The sequence below is a fragment of the Chamaea fasciata genome, unplaced genomic scaffold, assembly GCF_029207755.1.
Source record: "Chamaea fasciata isolate MVZ Bird 193981 ecotype frontalis unplaced genomic scaffold, bChaFas1.0.hap1 SCAF_7, whole genome shotgun sequence".
Classification (NCBI taxonomy): Eukaryota; Metazoa; Chordata; class Aves; order Passeriformes; family Sylviidae; genus Chamaea; species Chamaea fasciata.
The window spans coordinates 9,248,865-9,271,239 of NW_027094092.1; the positions used below are offsets into that span (position 1 = coordinate 9,248,865).

The 22,375-nt window shown below is 38.8% G+C and overlaps 1 protein-coding gene across 8 annotated transcripts in view; it reads right to left on the reverse strand.

The window, feature by feature from the left end:
• NELL1 (neural EGFL like 1) overlaps positions 1 to 22,375 on the reverse strand; it is a 305,479-nt gene that overhangs the window by 14,525 nt on the left and 268,579 nt on the right. For 5 of the 8 annotated variants that reach the window (XM_066187494.1, XM_066187495.1, XM_066187497.1 and 2 more), the window contains one exon: positions 4,841 to 4,981. The exons of 2 other annotated variants lie outside the window; for them this stretch is intronic. In XM_066187494.1, the coding sequence (XP_066043591.1) occupies positions 4,841 to 4,981 (141 nt within the window). The remainder of the gene's footprint in view (positions 1 to 4,840; positions 4,982 to 22,375) is intronic. One more of the 8 variants, XM_066187496.1, reaches the window with a different exon arrangement.

Below are 22,375 nucleotides of genomic sequence, written 5' to 3' on the forward strand. Positions count from 1 at the left end.
AGCACAGTAATGTGGGCAGACAAAAAAAACCAGAATCAAAATGGAAGCAAATAATCCCTCGAGATGCAATTTCCTTTTCCATCCTTTTTGGCTGTAATGAGAAGTAATTTGCCTCAGATATTATGAGAGGTCCCATGGTCACTGCATTTGAATCAGGTAGGAGACAAGCATGACTGTACATATCAACACAAGTTCATTAACTTGGTTTCAGTGAAATTTCAAATCAATCCCCAGCTACTTAATTTCTTAGTTTTCAAGGCTATTCAGGTTTTAATTGTAAGACATTTCCATAGCACCTTAATAAATGTGTGCAAGCAAGCCATGCAGTGTGGTGCTCTGTATTATCATGATAAGCTGCTGCAGAAGAAAGAAGCCTAGTAACATGCTAATTTTAACTGTTATGGTACATTAAACCATTACAGTATATTGTTAATGTGAAAAATGTGTGCTGGGCTCCCAAACCAATGTATGTACAAGTTAACTAAACACTGTTTCGACAAATCATTTTTCACAGGCAACTTGTCACTTAATGATTTTTGCCTTCTTTCTAAATCAAAGTTATTTGGAGTTGTCTTTGAAAAAGTATCACCAAACAGATTCCCTTTTAGCTAGAAAATATTTTATGATAGTACTTTTATTCTGTAGAGACATAAGGGTCTATTAAAAAACAGTGCATGGTAAATCAGATTCTGAATAAAGAATTTTTAAAAACTTTCTAAAAATACAGAAATGACTAAACACAATTACCTCGAAGACATGCAACTCAAATTTCTGTCGGAATATAAAAGTTATAATTTACTGGATGGAAAGTAAGATAACCTTTATTTTTACAGGATAAAATCCACTGACACCAACTCTGATACTGTGAGCTTTAAGAAATTCTATGAGCACAAGAGAAGAAAATTGCAAAATAGCAGGTTCTAGTTGGCCTTGGATACTCTGTACCACATGCAAACTTTTCTGCCTACATAGCATTTCTCTACCAACAGATAGGAAAGTACTTCTCAGGCATGTGGGAAGATTTTTGAAGGAGAGGTCTTCCTTTTGTGTGACACAGAAAGGGGGAAAAACAAAATCTAACCTCCTTTGCTTTTCCTTTCTAATCTAGATTAGAGGCAGCACTGCAGCATACCATGGAATATATGGAGGCTTCAGGAACTGATTTAAAGTCCATTCAGATTTGACCTGCAAGCAAGCAGTGCACCCAACTTTTGTGGTGCACTAATATCTGTGGAGTTTTCTTTCATGAGCTCTTGAATCCTACCTTTTTCCAGTTCTCATTTTTCCAAACCAGCAACTCTAATCCTGCCGTGAGGTCTAGCTACACTACCTTTCAGACTGAAATAAATGGTGAATCCTATGGGGATTTGGTGGGAGGAGAATCCTTGTTAAGATTCTCTACAACATTTGCAGCAATTCTTAAAAAAAAAAAACAACAACAACAAAACCTGACAGGCACTGCTGCCTTGCTTCCTTCTGTGCATGCAAGTCCCAGTATAGGAATCAAGGAATGCAAATCATTATAAAAAAAAAAAAAAAGAATCAGTAAATCTGCACTCCAGAAAGTGGAAGCATCTCACTTAGAGATGGAGATTGAAAAATATAATTTGCTTTGCATTTTTTATGGTTTTTTTTAATCAGTAGGTAGTCATAAATACTGTATCACAAACAGCTCATCGTTCTCTATGAAGTATTATTGTTTCTTTACCTCAGATTGCAGCAAAGCTCCTATTACAAAATTTAAAACCAACCAACCAAGCAAACAACACAGCAGCTGTAGCCTACAGGTTTTAATTGCCAAGCAAACTTTGGTAGCAACTTTGTACAGCAATTGTCTTTTGTCTGCAAGCAGTATTCTTAATAACACATTGTGAAAGACCAGGGGCTCATAAGAACACTGCTGTCGGAAATCAAATCACATTGCCCTAATGGGAGCCTGCTCACCATCACTATATGAAGCTGACATTCCTGATAAAAGCTGCCTTCAGTTGATATTTTGAGCAATAAAGGAATTTTCCCAATCTCGAAGGGGCCTGGCTTAGCCACATAACCTCATTATCCAAGCTCTGGTGCAATATTATGACCTTCCCCATCACATCTGCTGATTTACACAATTGTCCCTCACCAGGTGACAAACTTCACTGTTTTCTCTTTGACAATGAGAATATAGCTTCTAGAGGCACTGAGGTATCCCACTTCCCAAATAGATGCTATTTTTCTTAACGTTTTGCAAGCACTGCAGAGATAGTGCAAGCAATGACTCAGCTCCATAACACCTACATAAAAGTGGAGGGAAAAGGGGTTTACCAATAATTGTATCCAAAAAAGCCTGGGCTTTGGGCAATGTCAGAGGTGAGTACTCCCTCTCACTGTCTTGGGATCTTCTTTTCTTTATTATTATTATTAGTAGTAATATTTATTGCTATTATTTTGTAGGAAATGATTTAATTGTATTTTATTTATGTTTTTAGCCTATTTATTGTTCTCCAAGTTTGTCCTTCAGGGAGGAAGAAGAAATGTTTCAAAACACACTGAAAGGCAATGGTTCATACCCACCTCACGTACACAAATTCAGTATACAATACACCAGGAAAAAATAAGCAGGTGAACCCTCTTTTTTCTGAAACAGAGTGAAAGACACCGGTTCTGACTCTAAATGCTCCAGCATGCAAACAAGCTCTGTAACGTGACATATTAGTTAGAACATGTAGTGTTCTCTCTCTGTTGTTTTACCCAATTCTTAGTTGCATTTTAAAATATACATCACGGTTTGAAATTTGTCAATATGGGTTAGCAGAGTCTTCCAAATAATTTTTAATTATTTTATTTCATTATACTGGTGAAGCAAACTGGTTTATTTTTCTTCCTCACTGGTGCCCTGCAGCAGATGGCTTAGAGAAAGCTACTTCATTAAAATAACCCCACTAATTTCACATTCTAATTTCACATGGCAAGATGAGCACCTCACCTCACAAACTTCCAGCATGCTGTGCAGGTCAAAATGAGGGCAGTGTGTTTTCAGAGAATCTTATTCCTCCAGTCTCCACCAGAGCACAGAAGGTTTGGGGCTCCTTTTTGCAGTGCCCAGCCCTTCAGCAGTGGTCCATGCCCCAGAAAATTACAACAGTTCAGTGCAAGCAATACTGACCTTTCCACTAGCTGAGCTTACCTGGGGGTCATCCACAGTCTTGCCTGTGTGTCTGTCTTCACCTGACATCAGCTTGGCTCTTGATCTTCTGCTCCCCAAATCAGCTACAGGAGGTTTGGAGGGATGGGGCTCCCCATGTGAGCGGTACAAGTGAGCCCCAGAAATAGTAAAAACGCTCTAACCCCCACTTGCCTCACGGCTTTTTGAGGGTTATGTCATGTTGCTTTGACTCCTCGTAAAGAAGGTGCTTTCAACATTGTTCCATTCATCACTCATCTTACTACATTCAAATAAACCAGAGGAGAACTTTTAACATTTGAGAATTCGTTTAGAAATGACTTTCATCTATTTTACCTATGCAATCATGGAATGCTGTAAAATTTGCCATTTTTTACACAGCCACCCTCTGATGAAGTTCACTGCTGTGATTTTATTGAGCTCCCCATTAGCTTAGGACAATGTGTAAAAAGCTAACTTGACTGGACAATCTACAAAATATTGCTTTGAAAATAATTATCATTTCTCTGCATTCCTAAATTATGATGCGATCTTATCCCAAGGACTTCTAATAGCCAGAATTCATAAAAAATGGGAATGTTTTTTACAAGTAGATTTATATATTTTTGTTACAAATTGTAATTTTAATTATAGACTTTAAAATAATAAAAAACACCCTTTGAAGTTATGGACATGATAAATGAAATGTACAGCATTAAAACATAAAACAAAAAACAACAAAAACACAACAACAACAACAAACCCAAACAAAACAAAACAAAACAAAAAACAAAACAAAAAACCCCAAAAACAAACAAAAAAATCCCCAAAACCCCAAACAAACAAAAAGAAAGGAAAAAAAAAAAAAAGGAGAAGAGCTTCTGTAGAAAACTCTTATAACAGAGCAGAGATGAAGTAAGTGAAATTCCAAAGAAAGGACATAAAACTAGGAGCCAGGTGATCTGTATCTCTACAGAAGTTAAAATGGGATTCCTTCTGAAGAGTTTTAAACTCACCTGGATAAAATACCACACAGAAATTTTGTATAGGGCAAATAACTGAAAAGGTGGAAAAACTGCAAGGCAGTTTTGGCAGTTTTTGGTGGAATCACCATCTTCCCCATGGTTTTACTGCTGCTTACTTGCTGTAGGGGCATCCAGAGTCCTACAGCCAGTGAGGGCAAGGAGCCAGCATTAACTCCTCATGGAGCTTCATCCTTTGTCCTCCCATAGAAACAACTGACAAACTCATTTGCATCCATTAAAAACCCCTCTCTGTTCATGCCCTTGGGACCATATTCTGCAAATGTGGTGCATAGAGAATTTGATGCCATTTGAGTAATCCTAAAAATTAAATGATGAAGATGCTGAAACATGGAAAACAAGCAAACCGAGGCCACACAGACACGCCACAGATATGTTCTTCTACCACTTTGCTGAAACCTGGAATTGAAAGACCACCTCTTTCCCCTTTTGTGGCCAGTGATGCTTCCCAGCAAGCCCACTTTCACTTCAGGCCCCAGAGGCACTGTGCTCTGATGGACAGAACAGTGCAGTGGGTCACAGTTTGGATCCAGACACCCTCATTGCACCCCATCCTGCCCTGAGACACTCAGGAACTCGACAGTCTCTTGAGAACACCATGCACAAGGAGGAGGGGGGGAAAGAAAACAAGGCTCTGCTGATGATTGCTTACCAACACAGGACTCCCCGGAAGGAGAGTAGCTTCCATTGTCATGGAAACCGCTTCTGCACTCACAGTGGTACCACCCTGGGAGGTTAACACAGCGTGAATGGTTGTGACACTCAATGATCCCCTCTGCACATTCATCAATATCTGCCTCAGAGAAAAACACAAGCCAGCCAGGAAATTAATTTCCTTTGACACCAAGACTGTAGGTTTGTTTTTGTTTTGTTGGGGTTTTTTTGTTTTTGTTTTTTTTTTTTAAATTTTATTGGTTTGGAGGTTTTTTTAAGGATTTCCTTTAATAGACGGATCAAGGTTTATTAGAGTTCCAAACAACAGACATTTAAAGCATGACTCACATAATAACAATAAAAAATAACAATAATACATCATGTAATCTGTTACAGACAAGACATTCTTTTACACCATGATTTGTTGAAAATGCAAACCAAACATGCAGATATTTTGTTCCTTGTTCAGTTTTTTGTTTGCTTTTTAAACTCAGATATTACATTACATTTAAAGTGCTGCAGAACGGGTTGTCCACTGAAAAGGCAGTTTCAGCAATATTCCTGCTTTACAAACTGCATGTACCAGGACACCTTGGAAAGAAAAAGCACTTTCTTCAGGATTTGTGTTTCCAGCATTCAGGTGGAAATATTGGCAACTATCTGGAACTGAAGGTGCTCAGAACACTTCACAAACACCAGTTAATCTCTTTTGTTTACATTATCAAAATAAATAGTACAAGTGTAACAGTGTGTGACAAACAGAAAAAGCAGTCCACGTTTCAGCTGCAATAAAATGTTTAGCAGGAAAACAGTGAGGCAAATGACAGCAAGTCTGCAGCAATGGAAAGATACAGCATGATGAATACCCTGCTGAGTTTCAATAAATGTGCTGGTTTTAGAAAGGGGTTTCTCAAATTCCTGTAACATTTTTAATAGAGACTTCATAATTGCCAGTAACCTTGGCTAATCATGGCTGGCACCTGGCTGCTTTTCCCCTTTGAGCATTTTTCAGCACATTTTGTAGGGTTGTAATTAAAATTAGCAAATTAATTATATGTTAACCTTGTGGTAATTTAAGAAGCCATTATATTTGCATTCCTCTATTCAGCTCAAGTTTGGGTTTTTGTTTTTGGTGTTTTTTTTTTTTTTTTTTTTTTTTTGTTTTGTATTGTTTTTAATTTTGGACAGTTTTCAGCTGGGTAACTTATCAATTAAAAGGAGACTCAAATTATTCCCAAATAATTCCCACTTTCACCCACTGAATTTTTTACTTTCTTGGCACACTTAAAATGTGCATAAAATTGTGCCTACCAAACCAAAAAAACTTGGTGAAAATAGGTTCGGAAAACACATTTAGCTCCACAAGCATCAAAGGACAAACGTCTCATGATCCTGATGCAAGACTGAGTTAAGCTGATTAACTAACCACAGAATGTAGCTTTTATCTCAATTTCCAAAATACATACACCAATATGGTTTCATGGACTGCACTGGAGTCATGTTGATGTACATGGAAATCAATTTGAATCAGGTATCCTTCAACATAATTCCATTTTCTTACATCTTACAAGCAACACCATAGAGAAGTTCGATTTTTCCTCATTTCAGTAACAATATTTATTCTTGCTGAAACATGGCTGAGAAACCTAAAAAATGCCAAGATTCGTGTTCGCCCTCCCTCAAGCATGAACCAAGTTATCTACATAACAGGGATCATAAACACTATTTATTTCTAGTTTTATTTAGCTCCCATCTAACAATACAGTCAATTTTTAAATGCTTTAAGATTTGTCACTGCTGCCACCTTTTCTGTACTTTGTACTTTGTGGAAGCTAATTTTAGTGTTAAAACACTGCACGAATCTAGCTGTCCATCAACGGTGAGTGCTGCTTGCAAACTCAAGACACTTTCAATTCATTACAGCAAATGGAATTTATAACCACGATCTTTTCACATGTCATGGCTGATAAAACAGGTTTAATCCTATTTGGAAAGTGAATGACTTTGCTACTGCAGGTCAATTGCAAATGAATCCTTCTTCTTACTTTCCTTTCTTTCCCAGTGCTAGATTGGAGAATGTTTCTGTTTAAAGACTGCTTCCTTGTGTCAGTCCTGTACAGGATTTCCATCTGTTCAATCTTACATTTTTAATTTACAAAATCAATAGAGTGTTCCTAAAGTTCATGTCTAAACTGAAGCTCTTCCAGAAGTATATGATTTAGGGTCATGGCAAAGGACACTAACTGACTAGCAGACTACTTCTCAGAAAGCCTGCCAGGGTACCAAAGCTAAGCAGCACTTTATGCAGTGGAAGAAGAGCCATTAGGTTATGTCTCTACATTATGTCAAAAAGTAAAATAACATACCAAACTCTTTCAAGACTAGAGGACTTTACTGTGGCAGTACCATACCTGTTACAGCTTTTGCTCCCTGATGTGTAAAGAGACACTAACCAATTTCTTCAACCAGCAGAGCTAGGAAAAGAAGACTTGCTTTCAGTTTTACAGGTTCTTCCTTTACTTCCTCCATCTCCTGAAACCAGTGGAGCTATGCCAGTGTTGTGCTACCCACGCTGGGGGCAGTGGGCAAAGGGCAGGAGAAGCTATGTGGGCTTTTTGGGAAAATCTGCCATGACAGACACCACTGGTGTGGAAGCAATGGGTAAAAAACTCTTCAAGCTCTACCTCCTACCACTACCTCCCCTCTTTAGGCTAAGCTCAGCTCTCCTCCTTGCTCCCCAGCCCAGCCTTCTCCTGCATACAGGTGCTGGGAGGATGGTGCAGGAAGGAGATTGAGGAAGCTATTTTCCCTCTTCTTCTGCAGAAGGTAAATTAGGATTCCTTTGGCAGCACAGTAGCAGCAGCAGCACGTGATGTGATGTGCATGAAGAGCAGTACAAGGAAAACCTTTAATAGCATCCCCGTTTACCTAACACATTGCTGTTTCTTGAGATGGTGCACATCAACACCAAAAGGGTTGGAAACATCATGAGGAGCTCTGTAAGCTTCTCCTATGACCCTGTGCATTGTTTGTATCACGTATATAAGCACAGGTCTGCGGGAACATGAAAATACTTAAAAATTGAGATTAAGGATGCTCAGAACACCAAGAGGGAAAAGCAAATAACAGTTTTATAAAAGGGTGTGTCACATACCATGACGCTATTTAGTTCATTTAATAGACCATTTCCAGCTAGACATTCTATGTTTTTTCAAAACACTTTTTTTGAGCATTTCTTCTGCGCAGAAAGATGTTGATATGCATAAGAGCCAGTTCAGGGAATTAGAATCAATTCACTTCTCTTCATCATTGCTTTTCCATCTTTAGATTCTAGCACCATATTTGCATACTTGCCTCAGGATAAAATAATTTCTATCCAAGTCTGGTTTGGGGTTTTGCTACAGAATTTGAGTTAGATACACACTATTTCTGTGTGTTTTGTGTGTGCAGATGCTTACCAGAATGTCCTATATGTACTTTCTTCTTAAAGCCATGTTAAGCTGAAATATAAGTGTCCGATTCTGACCTGTCTGACCTGTGAGTGGAAACAGTATAGAAATACTAATCTTTTTCAAAGGACCCCATTAAAACCTGATCAGAAATTCTGTCACTTCACACAGGCCAGAAGAAAGGTCTGGTGGGCATCTTTTGGCAGTGCTCCCACACTGTAGGTGTTGTCTGCCCTCAGAGCTCCTGGCAGCAGGACAGGCAGTTTTGTATGGGCTTTCTGCACGTCCCTGTTAGTATCTAGATGCTCTAAAACTGAGTGCTTGTGAGAAACTGCCCATTTAATGTTTCCTTGGGAAGTGAAAAGTTTAAACGATGCCTTAAGTTTTAGCTTTCATGTTTTTCACATTCTGTGATGCCCAGGGGTGCAGTTCTGAGCCTCATATTAAGTGCTGCTAAGCTCTCTTCACAGAGCAGGGAGACAGAACAAATCCTTTTCCTGCTGGAGACCAAGGACAACTTTCAGGCCCAAAAGCACAAACAAGGGTGGCTGGAGGGAGGAACAACAGGGATGGGACCTCACAACCTGAAGCTGGAATTGGACAATTAAACCCCAATATGCAAACCGACCAAAACTTATAAAAATGTGAGATCTCATGACTGGTTGTCCATTTTGTGACCATTTAGGGTCCACCTTGGGTGTAGCCCTGGCCAGGCTCTTGTCCTGCCCAAGGTGTATCCTGGAGGCCTTTGAATAAATACCTACTTTATTCTCTGGCTCTGTCCAGTTTCTGTTTCAGATCAGCCTTCCTAATAATTATCATAATCTTAATTTTCTTTCGCAGTCTCTGGCTAAATATCTGCGCTCCCTTTGCATTAAGGGTAGTGTTTTTCATTTCTTGCTCTAATGCAATGTAAGACATGGCTGCTCTTACCACCATGACACTGTTTGTGTAGGGTTTTTTCATTCAAGCCTTGTTATAAGGTCCATGTGAAAGAAGATCTCATACAAACCATCCTGTTGCCTACTTTTACCTCACTCAGTCATTTCACTGCCATTAGTAGAGAACTGTTAATGGATCTGGCAAACACTCCAGTATAGTGGCTTTGCAAATGCTCATAAATGGAAGTTTTGTATTGAAGAATAAAGGCACCAGTTGGTGTCATATAAGCTCTTCCAGGATATTAATCCTGTCCTTTAAGGACAGGTCCGTAATTTTTACTTTTAGCAGCTTCCTGCATTATTCATAAAGGTATTTATGCAGACAAGATAAATAGGATAATTTATCTCAAAATAAAACACAATGGCTTCAGAACCCTGTGAAAAAGTAAAATTAAAATAATTCAATCTTTTCTAATGCTCCATCACATTTAAGTCACTGTGTGATAATATTAAAAGAAAAACTGTACAGTGTCATGTAACAGCTAGCAATCTACAGTCTCAATGAGACAGAAGAGTTTTATTGTAAAAGTGTCTATTCATCAAACCATTATTGTATTCTTTCTCATGCAAAAAGTATACATTCCTTATCTTTAGTTTCCACTGACTAGGAGACCTATAAGCAGGAAAAGCACGTACTAACAAGAAAGGATCACATAGGTCTCAAGATTCCTGAATTAAAATTGTACCTTGAAAGCTGACTCCATTGCTTCCAGAGCTTTTCAGCTTTGTTTTCCACATCATAGTATTTTTCTTCAACATCAAAACACCAGAAAAATGCACCCAGCCAACTGAGGCATTAGTTGTATTTAAAATACAACCTCTTCTCATCTCCTGCTTCAGCCTAAGCCTCACTTCCAGAAGACAGAGATATCAAGAGAGGGATGACACTGACAGCACTATGCAAACAGTGACCCGGCTGCAAAGGATTCATTCGACTCTTTCAAATAAACCCTGAAAGCAAAGACAATTACTTTGGATGAGAACAGATGAAAAAATCTCTTTCTCTCTAAAACACTCCAACAAACCCTCCCACCTGCCTACCTCTACAGTTTTACCTAAACTCATATAAAGGCTGAATTTTATCCTTTATTATTAACCCTTGTATTTTTTATATCATTAAGTCTCTATATCAGGTTTGGCAGTTCACTACAAGACGGGCCTGCCTGTATTTTTAAACATATGCAATACAAAGCAGAAATACAGTGCCAGCAGCCACCCTTAAAGTCTGCTAGATTTTCCCAGTCAAAGTAGGAGGGGGTAAAACTCTCTGACCTCGTCACAGGTTTGCAACCCAGTGTTCCTGGAATACCAAGGATACAGCTGGTACTGCAATTTAGCTGTTAAACAATTGGTAACTTAGAGAACACAGATAACTCTGTAATTATGTTACATTTGAATAATGACTGGTGGCTGTTGCTCAGCCTCATGGGGCCACTTCATTCTGAAGACAGCAGAGATACTAAAACACCAGGAAGGACAGGAAAAACACCTATCTGAGAACTATCCACTGGCATTTTTAATAATCAGTTTTTAGTTTCACAGCTTTAAGTATCTCGGGTGATAAAGACTGCCCCCACCTCTGCCTGAAGCCAGCAGCAAGCTTTGGAGTAACTGCTTAGGAGTTTTTTTTCCTTGACATTCCTTTTTAATTATATTCATTTTCACTCACTAGGAGATCCTGGGCAAACAATCAACACCAAATAACATACTCCTCTCTCTTCAGAAGTCGTGGCTGTTTTCACAGACTAATTTTAATTGCTTTATATTTATATTGGTATTCCCAGTTCCTTCTCAGGCAGGAATAGTTTTGCCTGTATAAATGGTACAGGCTTTGGTCCATTTTCCTATTTTGGGGACGTAGTGGTAAACCATAAAATTTCAAATTTGTTAAGACAATGAATAAAACTCACATTCATGAATAATCCAGCCCACACAAACAGTTTAATAGTACTATATGGCTTTCAGGGATGAGATGTCTGCCCACCATCCTTTATAATTAAAGAACAGCTGTAATATGCTTTATTGGATAATTCTGGCCTATTATAAAAGATTTAAAAAGTATAAAGATTTTTTAATCATTTGAAACTCACATGCAAATTCAGAATGATTTCGCCAAGAATAAATGGAATAAATCAATATCAGAATAACAACACTGACTAGTTGTACCAGCATTTTTTAAGATTAATTCTTTTAATATGTAACATCCAATTCATTGAAATTCATCTTAGTATTTTATATATTTATCCATAGCACAAGATGATGTCTTCATGACTTTAGTGCATGTGTCTCTCATACCCTCATATTCATCAATATTCATGCTAAATATGCAGCACATTTGGAGTATGCAACTGAAAGACCCTGGATCATTCAAAGAAAACCCACTTCACAAGACTGGAGTTGAAAGAATATTTTCCTCTCATATTTAAATATGACCGGATGATGTAGGGCATAAAAACTGGAACGAGACCATTCAGTAGAAAGCCTGGCAGGGTGAAGAACTATCTCATATTTAGTGCTGCATTTGAGCTCTCATTGCAAACAGGATTTTAATGATCACTCCACAAGCCAGAAACAGACTGTCCTCACAATTAGCGGGTTAAGTTTCAACCTGAGGCAGAGACTTTCTGTCAAATTTGAGGCCAGTGGTCAACACCTCTCTCAAAGCCCTGAAAACAGCAGGGCTTCTAGCCCAGTATTTCATGCATTCCAGCTCTTGGAACAATAGGGCCAATCAAGCATAATGTAGCTGGGTTGAGGATGGGTATGGGGAACAGTTTTCCAACTCCATCCATTGCTGAATTAATGACACTGAACTTCAGGACAAAAGTTCAGCTCATTGTCTGTTAACACCTTGTACCTGCTGGCAGTATCCCACAGTTCTCCAGGAATGTCCTTAGTCTTTTTGACATGATGCTGTTCCTAAACATTCCAGAGCACTTTGTCAGGACTCTAAATTTAGTATTTCTCTACAGTGTGTGGTCTTCATACTACAGTTACCCATGTAAATCAATCTGGTAGCATTCCTGCAGAGAAACTGAACTGTAGACCACTAGTAAATCACAGACCACCATGATTTAATTTGTATAATATATAATAATATATATTGATTGGTAGAGAGATATAATGTGCAATTAACAGGTGAGATAAATAAGGCAGAGAGAGATACAAAGAACTTCCCGAAGTTGTCCAAAGCCAAACTGTGAGAAACTTCTCAGTTGCGTAATTTCAGTCCACTGTCCTGCCATTTAGGTTACCATTCTCTATTCCCTATGAAAATATTCTCAAGCAACCAGGTAGAGGCAAGACCAACCTTTGCCACCTTCATGATTCATGAATACAAGCTGTATTTTTTAAGAATGTTCAGTATCTTCATCCATGATTGCTAATTCAATTAAATTGTGATTCTGGCGTTGTATCTGCATATATTATATATAAGCAACTATTCAGAGTACTAGATATGCACACTAGAATAAAATGAAAACCAAGATCAATATGAGAGGGGTGTTGTGTCAATGGACTTTAATCAATGGAGCCCTCAGCACACAGAGGTATTCTTCTACACAGCCAGGATTATTCAGATTTTTAAAAAGAAAGTTCAAACCCTTTACTAAAGCAAACTACTTTCACATACACAGCTGCTTTAAGCCTATTGAAAGCATAACTGCTGTAAATTCAGATTAATTGAATTTACAATGACGGGCAAAACCAAACCAAAATCTTACTGCAGATTGCACAATTACGTTTCAGAAAGTCTGCATGGCGAAATACATTAAGTACCTCATTAGAAGACAGATATATCAATGAGAATAAACAGCACTTTCAGCAAGTGATTTTGGCATCCTGCGATTAAAGTGTTGCACATTCTTTGCCAAGATCACAAAATTTAAGGATAATCACCTAAAGGGGACAGATGGTAAGACAAAATAGCTGATGGGTGCCAACCAGTTCCTTTTGTGCAGCTTGGCACAAAAGGAACTGGGGATCCTGGTGGACACCAAGTTGAACAGGAACCAGAAAGAGGACTCTGTTGTGAGGAAGGAGGATAGTGCCTTCAGCTGCATTAAATAAAGTATTTAATGCCAGCAGGGTGAGGGAGGGGATCCTTGCTGCTCCTCAGCTGCTGAGGCCACACCTGAAGTGCTGGACCCAGTTCTGACCTCCCCAGCACATGAGAGAGATGGAACAGCAGTGGAGAGACCAACCTGTGGGTTTTTATCTTCTTTTCTTCTGTTAGAGCCAGGATTAAATGATTGTGAGATGCGGTTCGTGTTTGAACTCAGATGTTTACTAATTCTTATTTATAGCACAGCCTCACAAGTTATGAGTTCTAGCTAACAAAAATGAAAAATAGCCCTGTCTCTATCTCTTTACAAGGTCTTTTAAAACAAATTGTCCAATTATGAAATGACACCTAATTTTTTTTTACTTTTAACCCAATAACCAACCACCCGTGGCCCTCAATACAAATTTTTCTATCCAATTACAAAATACCACTCAGACCCATGAAGAAGGTGAAAAAGAAGGACTGGCCTCTGCCCTAAAACCTCTATCTTGCTTTATATATATATATATTACCGTATTCTAAAACCTTCAGCTCTAAATTTTCCACCCTGTGATATCACACACTTCTATTCAAACTCCACACCCACAATCCCAGTGCTATCACTCAATTTTGGAAGCCTTCTCCACAGCCTCATGTGAAATGCAGTGTTTTCTTGGGGGTCAGTGCCTGTCAGCACAGAAAGCCTGAAATTCTCAGTGACCAGGGTTCCAACAAACCTTGGGACATGAGGATGAGTGAGGACTGGGGCACCTCTGCCAGGAGGAAAGGCTGGGAGAGCTGGGCCTGTTTAGCCTGGAGAGGAGAAGGCTCAGAGGGGATCCTACAGACACACAGAAATACCCAAAGGGAAGATGCCAAGAGGATGGAGCCAGGTTCCTCTCAGCAGTGCCCAGTGACAGGACAGGGGCCCATGGGCAGAAACTGAACCCCAGGAAACACTCCTGCGGTGTGAGGCTGCCCAGGAGGCTGTGGAGTCTCCATCCTTGGAGACTTTCAAAAGCCACATGGAAGTGGTCCTGGGAAACTGGTTCCAGGTGGCCAAATCTGAGCAAGGGGTTGGACAAGGTGACTCCCAGAGGTCCCTTCCAACCTCAGCCATTCTGTCAGTCTCTGATTCTGCCTCAGAAGGAATGCTTACCTGAATGAAAACTGATGAACTACACAGGCTGCAGATTGTTTCATCAGAGCTACGGAAGATGAATGAAACCTCTCGCGAAAGAGGACACTGACAAACAGCATTCTCCATCCAACTTACCAGCTGTCTGCACTCCAGCGCACTGCACAAAAGGAATCATTCAGGTGACACTGGCTCTGTGTATAAAAGCTCCATGGATGAGCCTCAGCATTATTACCCAGTGCCATCAAACTTCATGCACAGTCTCTAGGTACAATGCATAAGCAATATATCACTCCATCTAGGACTTGAAATGCTAAGTTTCAACATCAAAGAGTGATAGAAATAGCCTATTATCTTATCTGGAACATCCCACGACAGAGAATAGATGTTCCCTTCCATAAATTCTTCAGTGATTTGCCTCAACCAATTTTAGAATAACTCACATGATGAGTCCTCCCCCACTTCATTGAGATTATATTGCAGCCCAATAGTCCACAGTGTCAGGAAGTTCTTTTGATTACTTTGAGCCCTTCTATTAATGAGTATATCAAAACAGCACTTGTCAAAACAACTTCACTGCTAACAGGAGGCAGCAGCTGATGAGAAAATAATAAAGAGCACTTTTTATTCACTGTGGCTGAGTGGCTAAGTGTCAGTCATATTCCTTAAAATTCCCTTGTGCCAAAGGGCACATGAAGCAAATCCAAATTACAGGTTTAGATTATAATAGTGTGCACACCCTATAGCACCCCTGAGAATTTAATAATAATGAGAAATATTCTCAATTAGTTTTTTTAAATCTTGAACTGATTAACAGCTTCAGAAAAGCATTTTCATTCATACAGCAATAAATACTCCCAAGGAAGCAAATCCCCAAACAAGCAGTATAAAATGAGCTCTTGAAATCATAAGCAGAATAATGTAAAGCTCTCTGCATCCTTAATTAGGGATGAAAATGGTTTAGGAAGGGCTGATCAATAAAGTGCAAATGATAAAAATGCATACTTTCGGAGAATGTGTGAACAGAGTTTCATAAAAAGATGGAATGTGTGGCTGGTCTTACACACAGCACACTGAATTGCAACTGCTTTCATCAAGGGAAGATCCCCAGCCACCTTGGAATACATCTATTTATTTCCAATAGTAAGAAGGGTGCGTGCAAAAGACCCTGTAATAGATACCAAATAACAGAAGCCTGGAAGACTTTCTGCTTAAGAGAAATCAAGAAATCTTGCATGACTTTGCCTATCTCCTTGTGTTCATCATGCAGGTAAAAGTCATTTTCTATTTTGGTCTGCTTGAACTTTCTCCAGCCTCAGCACCTTCCATTTGTTCCCTGCCAGTGCAGTTAAATTTACCCACGTTCCCAACTCTGTCACACCATGTGCACAGCCACAAAAAGTATAAAAAGCCTTTTGGTGTTGTGATGTCCCACGCCCAAAGCAGGAAGTGTGAGAAACATGAAATAAGTGTGCTTTCCCAGTTAAACCTGGACTGTGCCACACTTCACTTCATAATCAGCCAGCATGTTGCCGAAAAATCTACAAAAAGTTACTAAACCAACACAATGTATCCACTGACACCTTCAGAATAAAGGTGAGGATTCAACCCCCATGCTCAACTGGGCTGTGCATCCTCAGGAGTCAATGAGCAGAGAGACTTCAAAATATTGTCTGCTTAAATAATTTCTTCTGTTTTCTTCAGCACCTCAAATCAGAATTTTTCCCACTGTTATACTTATTTGTTCTGTAGAATACATTTTAAAGTTGTAAACATTTATATGTACTTTCAATCAAGCTAGAAAGATTCCCTCCCCCTGAAAACTCAAAATTCCAAAAGTCTTAAAACCCTTCTTAAAGTGAACTTCCTATTTCACATGCACTTCTAAATCTAATTAAGGAAAGTACACCACTGTCTGTAAAAGCACAATTTTGCGTCCAGTGTTTCTTCCAGGTGAAAAACTCAGTCATTACTGTTACCCTTCTTTTTAAATAGTGCAATGAATATTTCCAAATATATAAGAAGTGCCTTTTTTTTTAGCATAAAATGTGCTTTTTGAAAGCATATGCTTTCTCTTTCAGTGTTAATTACAGATTGAATTTCTAACTTCACTAAACCATTAGTTGTGACTTTGATCAGACCCCAGTTTCCCCAGCCTTGGTGCTGCTTCAGACATCAATAATTCTAATTAAATCAACTCTGAGATTTGACTACATCATTTTTCTAAGCAATTAAAAATGTGCAACTGGAATATGTAGAAAATTTTAAAAGGAAAGCCAGTGGACTCAGTAATAATAATAATAATAATAATAATAATAATAATAATGATAATAATAATAGTATTGTTATCATTATTATACATAGCACTTCTATATTGTCCTTCATCCTGTGATCTCAAAATACTTCTTAAAAGCACAATACTTGGTTACAAATAGAAAAATACAAAAAGCCTCTGTTTATTTGATTATCTGAAAGAGGTTTAATTATTCATGATGAAGATACAGTCACTGCTTGTTGCATGAGTAAGACCTTCACTCACTAGAACAACACATTTATCCAAATTGGATTTGTGCCCTTCATTTCATTAAATTAACAAAGTTTTATTACACCTAAGTTGAATTCAATTGTTTTTGTTAGCATTTCCAAAGGAAGGAGTTCCTCATAGTAGTTGGTTTTATAATTTGAAGACTACAATATAATTTATTCTCTTCAAATGCACTAACTAAGAAGTGCCCTTAAAAAATTTATCAGCAAAGGTGGCACATAGATTTTACTGGACCAGGAGGACTTGAACCTTCACCTTGAACTTTGCAGGATCTCAAACAGCTACATGGTCTCAATGTTAGTGCTTGGGGGCTTGGCTTGGGGTGGCTGGAAAGACTCAATGAATCTGGAGAGATGAGTACATTTGGGATTAGAAGCAACAGCTACTTGGGGTTCAACACTGGCGCTATTACTACCCCTGTGATCTTCAAAAATTTCTCTGCATTTCTGTTTGTCTGCAATATTTTTGATACTACAAAAACCTTTAGTAGTTCTTCATATACACTTCAGATAGTATGCAGAGAAAAGAATGAATATACAAAATGCTATGATTTTACAAAGAGATTTCATATGTGGATATAAGTATATGCACAGTCTGTGTTTCAGAGCTTCATTTTCAGTGAAATGAGGCTGATTTGTAGCACAGGGGATAACAAAAAAATTTAAAAACCCAAAAACAAACACAAAAAAACAAAAAACCCCAAACAAACAAAAAAAGTGGGCATCTCCTAAAAGAAGCTGTTGTATGCATTTTTATGCATTTAGGAGCAAGACTAACTTTGAGGGGGGAACAGAACCAGTGTAAACAGAGCACTCATCCTGTCCCTTTTGCTTTGTTTCCTTAATTGTGCTGGATATGCATGTTTCTTCAGAGACCACAGAGACTGTGGTCTCCATCGTGCACATCAGATTCAGATCAGAGACTGGGTGAGGTGAGCTGCTCCAGATAGCGTGACAACTGTGACTCATGTCATAAACAGGGACAACAGCAGTGGTGGCTTAGCCACAAACATCAGAAGGTGTGAGCAATAAAAGGGTTGTAGGGGAAACTGTTCCACAGCAGAAAATGTGACCTCAGTTGACAAATAGCAACAGGAAGTGGAAATTACTCTTAGGGCCACATGAGATCACCTAATATGTCTCAACCTGTAAGATTCAAATCACTTGAGAGTCAGATTTACTGGCTGACAGTGACTTAAGACAATGGTGGCTCTAAAAGAGATGAGCACTAAGTATCAGTAAAGCATGTGGCATGCAACTGGCAAGGAACCTGGGACCACCAAAGCAGAATATAAAATATCTGGATTTCCAAAACAAGGTTTTCACAGATTGTGAAACACAGCAGAGAAAAGGCAAAATGAGAGATGTGCATTTTATTTGGTTCTTAACATGTGCCAATTTACAAATCCTACAGACTGACATCCAAATTTAAGAAACACAGTAAAAGAAGATGCCTTCTTTACTTATCCTTCAGTTACCTAACACATTACTCCAAAATCTACCAGCAGTCTTTTAGACACAAACCTTATTTTCTTTAATATCCAGTCAAAAATATCAATTTTTTTATTTTTGTTTAAGATGGGGTCATCTATTATACTCCTATGGATACTTTCTTAGTAAAACTACCTTATTTTCCAGTAAATGAAAATTTGGTCACTCACAGATTTTCAGTTATAGGAATAATTTTAGCTCAAACCACATCATCATTGGAGAGTTGGGTGCTTTCAGGCTACAATTCATCTAACACCTCCCTCAGATGCTTCTTTAGAAGAAGATATACCACGCATTGGAAACACCTATTTCTCTCCACTCACTGTAACAAGAGGTTTAGCTGACTACCACAAGGCAGGCAGCCATGATCTCTCTCATTAGAATAGGGTAAGAATAACTCTATTTCAGCTGGCAAAGCATGAATCTACATGAGAAAGAAGCAGTGACAGCTGTGCCAAAGGGGTCTGCAAATGTAAATTACGTGTCAGAATCTCAGACTAATTCAGACTGGTTGGGCTGTCAGAGGTCTCCGGACCAAGCTACTGTATCCAGCAGGGCCCATGGTGAGGGCAAACCATGAGCTGCTCAGCTCAGAGCTGGAGGTGTGGAAAACTGTTGCATTTTATCTTCTTTTTGCCAGGGTCAGGATTAAATGTTTGAGACGGTGTTTGTTGTTCAGACTCAGATGTTTATTAATTTTTATCTACATTACCGTCTCACAAACTGTGAGTTCTAGCTAACAAAGTGAAAAATGGCTCTATCTCTTTACAAGGCATTTTAAAACAAACTGTCCAATTAAGAAATGACATCTCAATTATTTTTTACTTTTAACCCAATAACCAACCACCCGTGACCTGCAATGGGGACTTTTCTATCCAATTACAAAATACCACCTAGACCCATGAAGAAGAAGGTGAAAAAGAAGGACCAGCCTCTGCCCTAAAACATCCATCTTGCTTTATATATATATATATATTACTATATTCTAAACCCTTAAACTCTAAGATTTCCACCCTGTGGTATTACACACTTCTATTCACACTACACATCCATAATCGCAGTGCTATCACTCAATTTTGGAAGCCTTCTCCATGGCCTCAGGTGAAATGCAGTGTTTTCTTGGGGGTCAGTGCCTGTCAGCACAGAAAGTCTAAAATTCTCAGTGACCAGGGTTCCAACAGAAAACCACCCTGTTCCTGTTTAGATGTGTCCTCAGGAGATGCTCTCTGCAGGAGCAGCAGTAACAAGTGCACGGATCACACCAGGTGTGAGGAAGAGCTCCAGACACCCATGGGAGGCCACTTATCAGAAAGCTGAACATAAATTTGAAGGGCTCATCTTCAGGGCATGTAGACAAAGTAAGCTACTGGGGCTGTTTTGGCCTCTTTAATGGTCCAGTGGGAAACCCTGGATGGAGGAAAGAGTTTAAAAGCTGGGAAAACAGGGTTTCTAACAATGCTTTAAGGAAAATATATTTTACAGTAAGCCTGGCTTTTATTTTTCTTTTATCCATTTTTATATCTTCCTGCTTTCTTCCTTCCTTTTTATTTTCTGATATAGAATAAAAAGTTCATGTGACAATATAAAGAGAAGTTAGGACAAGGAAGAATATTCCATACACTTAGCAACACAAACGCTGCCATTTTACAGACCATGCTTTGAGCTTTGTCTAGGCTGGCTTTTTTTTTGGTTGCTTTGACTATTCCAGAAAAGTACTCCTACCCTTTCAAAGTCAAACAACCCACACATGTTCTGCTGGCAAAACTTTGATCAAGTTTCTTGCCTTCTTGCACCTCCCAGTGATCCCTCATCACCTCCCTTGAATTCTTTTTTTTTTTTTTTTCCCTACTAACACCTATGTAACAGAGTTTTTGGCTAAAGCACACGTAGAACATTCCTCCATTTCCAAGATGGGACTAGAGTCTTCTGTACTACTTTAAGAGCTTTCATGTTTTATAATCTTTCTCATCAAAGTTTAAATTTTTACCTTCATTTATATTGCTTTTAGTCAAAGGTGTCTCTTTTGGCCCTGTTAGAATACCGAAAACATGAAATGAGAACTGGATTTCCTAGGAAGAACTGAATATTTATGCCTTTATTTTTCAGGTTCATTGTGATGCTTAAAAAATATTTAAAAAATAAAACTGCTTCCTCCATTAATGGCCACCAAAATAATACACAGTGTACAAAGAAATCCCTTTTCCAATTGCTGCCAGCCCTGGAGCTACCTACAGCAGCTATTTCATGACACACAGTTAGACAGGCAAGGACAAAGAGAAAGTGTCCTTGACCACAAATATTAGACTTACTGTAAGGGACAGAATTTTCCAGAGAGAAGTTTTTCAAGAACCTAACCCTGGCTGTGTCAATACCAGAAACCATACTGTGGTGAAAATCAGTTCAGCTTCCAATTTCAAGTTGCTGTGCAATTCAAAATCACCTTGACAGAACAACCATAAAGGTACCATTTCCCCTAATGCAATTCCCATCATGACGTGGAGATACAGGACCACATTTGAGCTCCATGGACTGCACTTTCAGGAAGGAGATGCAACCCCCTAGAGAGCTACCTTCCAAATACCTCATGTTAAAAAAAATAAATACAAAAAAAGAGTCAGGATAGAAAACTGAATTCTGAATGAAAGTTCCATCTTTTTTCTTTTTTTTTTTTTTAATACATCAAAGCATGTCCTGTTAGTTGCAAAGCTGCAGTTTGGCACTTGGATCAAAGCATCTTCTGGCTCTCTTGTATTGAAGCTGAAGTGTCAAACTGTTTCAATGCAACCCTAAAAAGAAATGCTTTGATGTACTTACATATGTGTGTGTGTGTGTGTGTGTGTGTGTGTGTGTGTGTGTGTAAAGTACTTTAGAAAATACTTAATAACCCATAATATTTTAAAAATAGTTTACTCAATTATAATTTCTCAGAATGATATGTCACTGAAGTTACAGCAACCATTACATGACTGTTACTGACATCTTATCAGCCAAGATGGTAGCAAACTCTCAAATAACCTTTTGAAATGCAGACATTGCCTGTGGAGGGGTATTTGGTGTGTCCATCAGAGAATGCTGTGCAGGACAACAATGACAGGGCTAAAAAATATCACTCAGGTACCTTCTGATTAAATTAGAATTGAGGGACATGCTTATCCTGAGCCAAACATCAAAAAGACAAGAAATGGTGCATGAAGAACTGGCCTGGAGCCTGTGATGAGATGTCCATCAGAACAAGTCCACACAACTATCTCCTACTCCTGGTAAATTGTGTCTCCACAGGTTAACAACAAATCATACCTGATCCCCTTCCAAAACAAGCACTTCCAAAAGATGACTAAAAAGCAGGGATCCCAAATTCCCTCGCTGGATAACAGAGACCTGGCTCTGCTCCCCAGCACAAAGAGCAGCTCCTGCATCTGTAAGGGAGGAGAGCACATCCCTCCAGGAACACTGGACTTCTTCCCAGCCCCTCCCAGCTCCAGGGGGCAATTAGTCTGCCCATCAGGACTCTGGAACAGGGCACATGTTCAACTACACCGGGACGTGTAGAAAGGGAAATCAAAACACTCAGCTGAACACGTGTCAGCCTTGGATCTCTGGGGAGAACAATTTCCAAATATGTTGGGTCAACGCAGTACAGACAAATCTCTTTTTTTTTTTTTTTTTCCCCTCTGTATAAAGCTTAGAAAGTCAATTTCAGGCTTCATATTAACAGCCTTGATAACTAGATTAAAAAAATCCAATATCATAATATTGATTTGATAATACTATTCATAATAATTCTCCTAATTTTTAATGCTGCTTTGTAGTTCCAACACATGACTAAAAGTGAGGGAGAGCAGAGTGCATTCTTGTTTTAGCTCTACAGAAGACCCTCTCTGAAGCTGCTGAGAAACAAAGATCAACGTTTTTCCTTCAAACTTCAAAG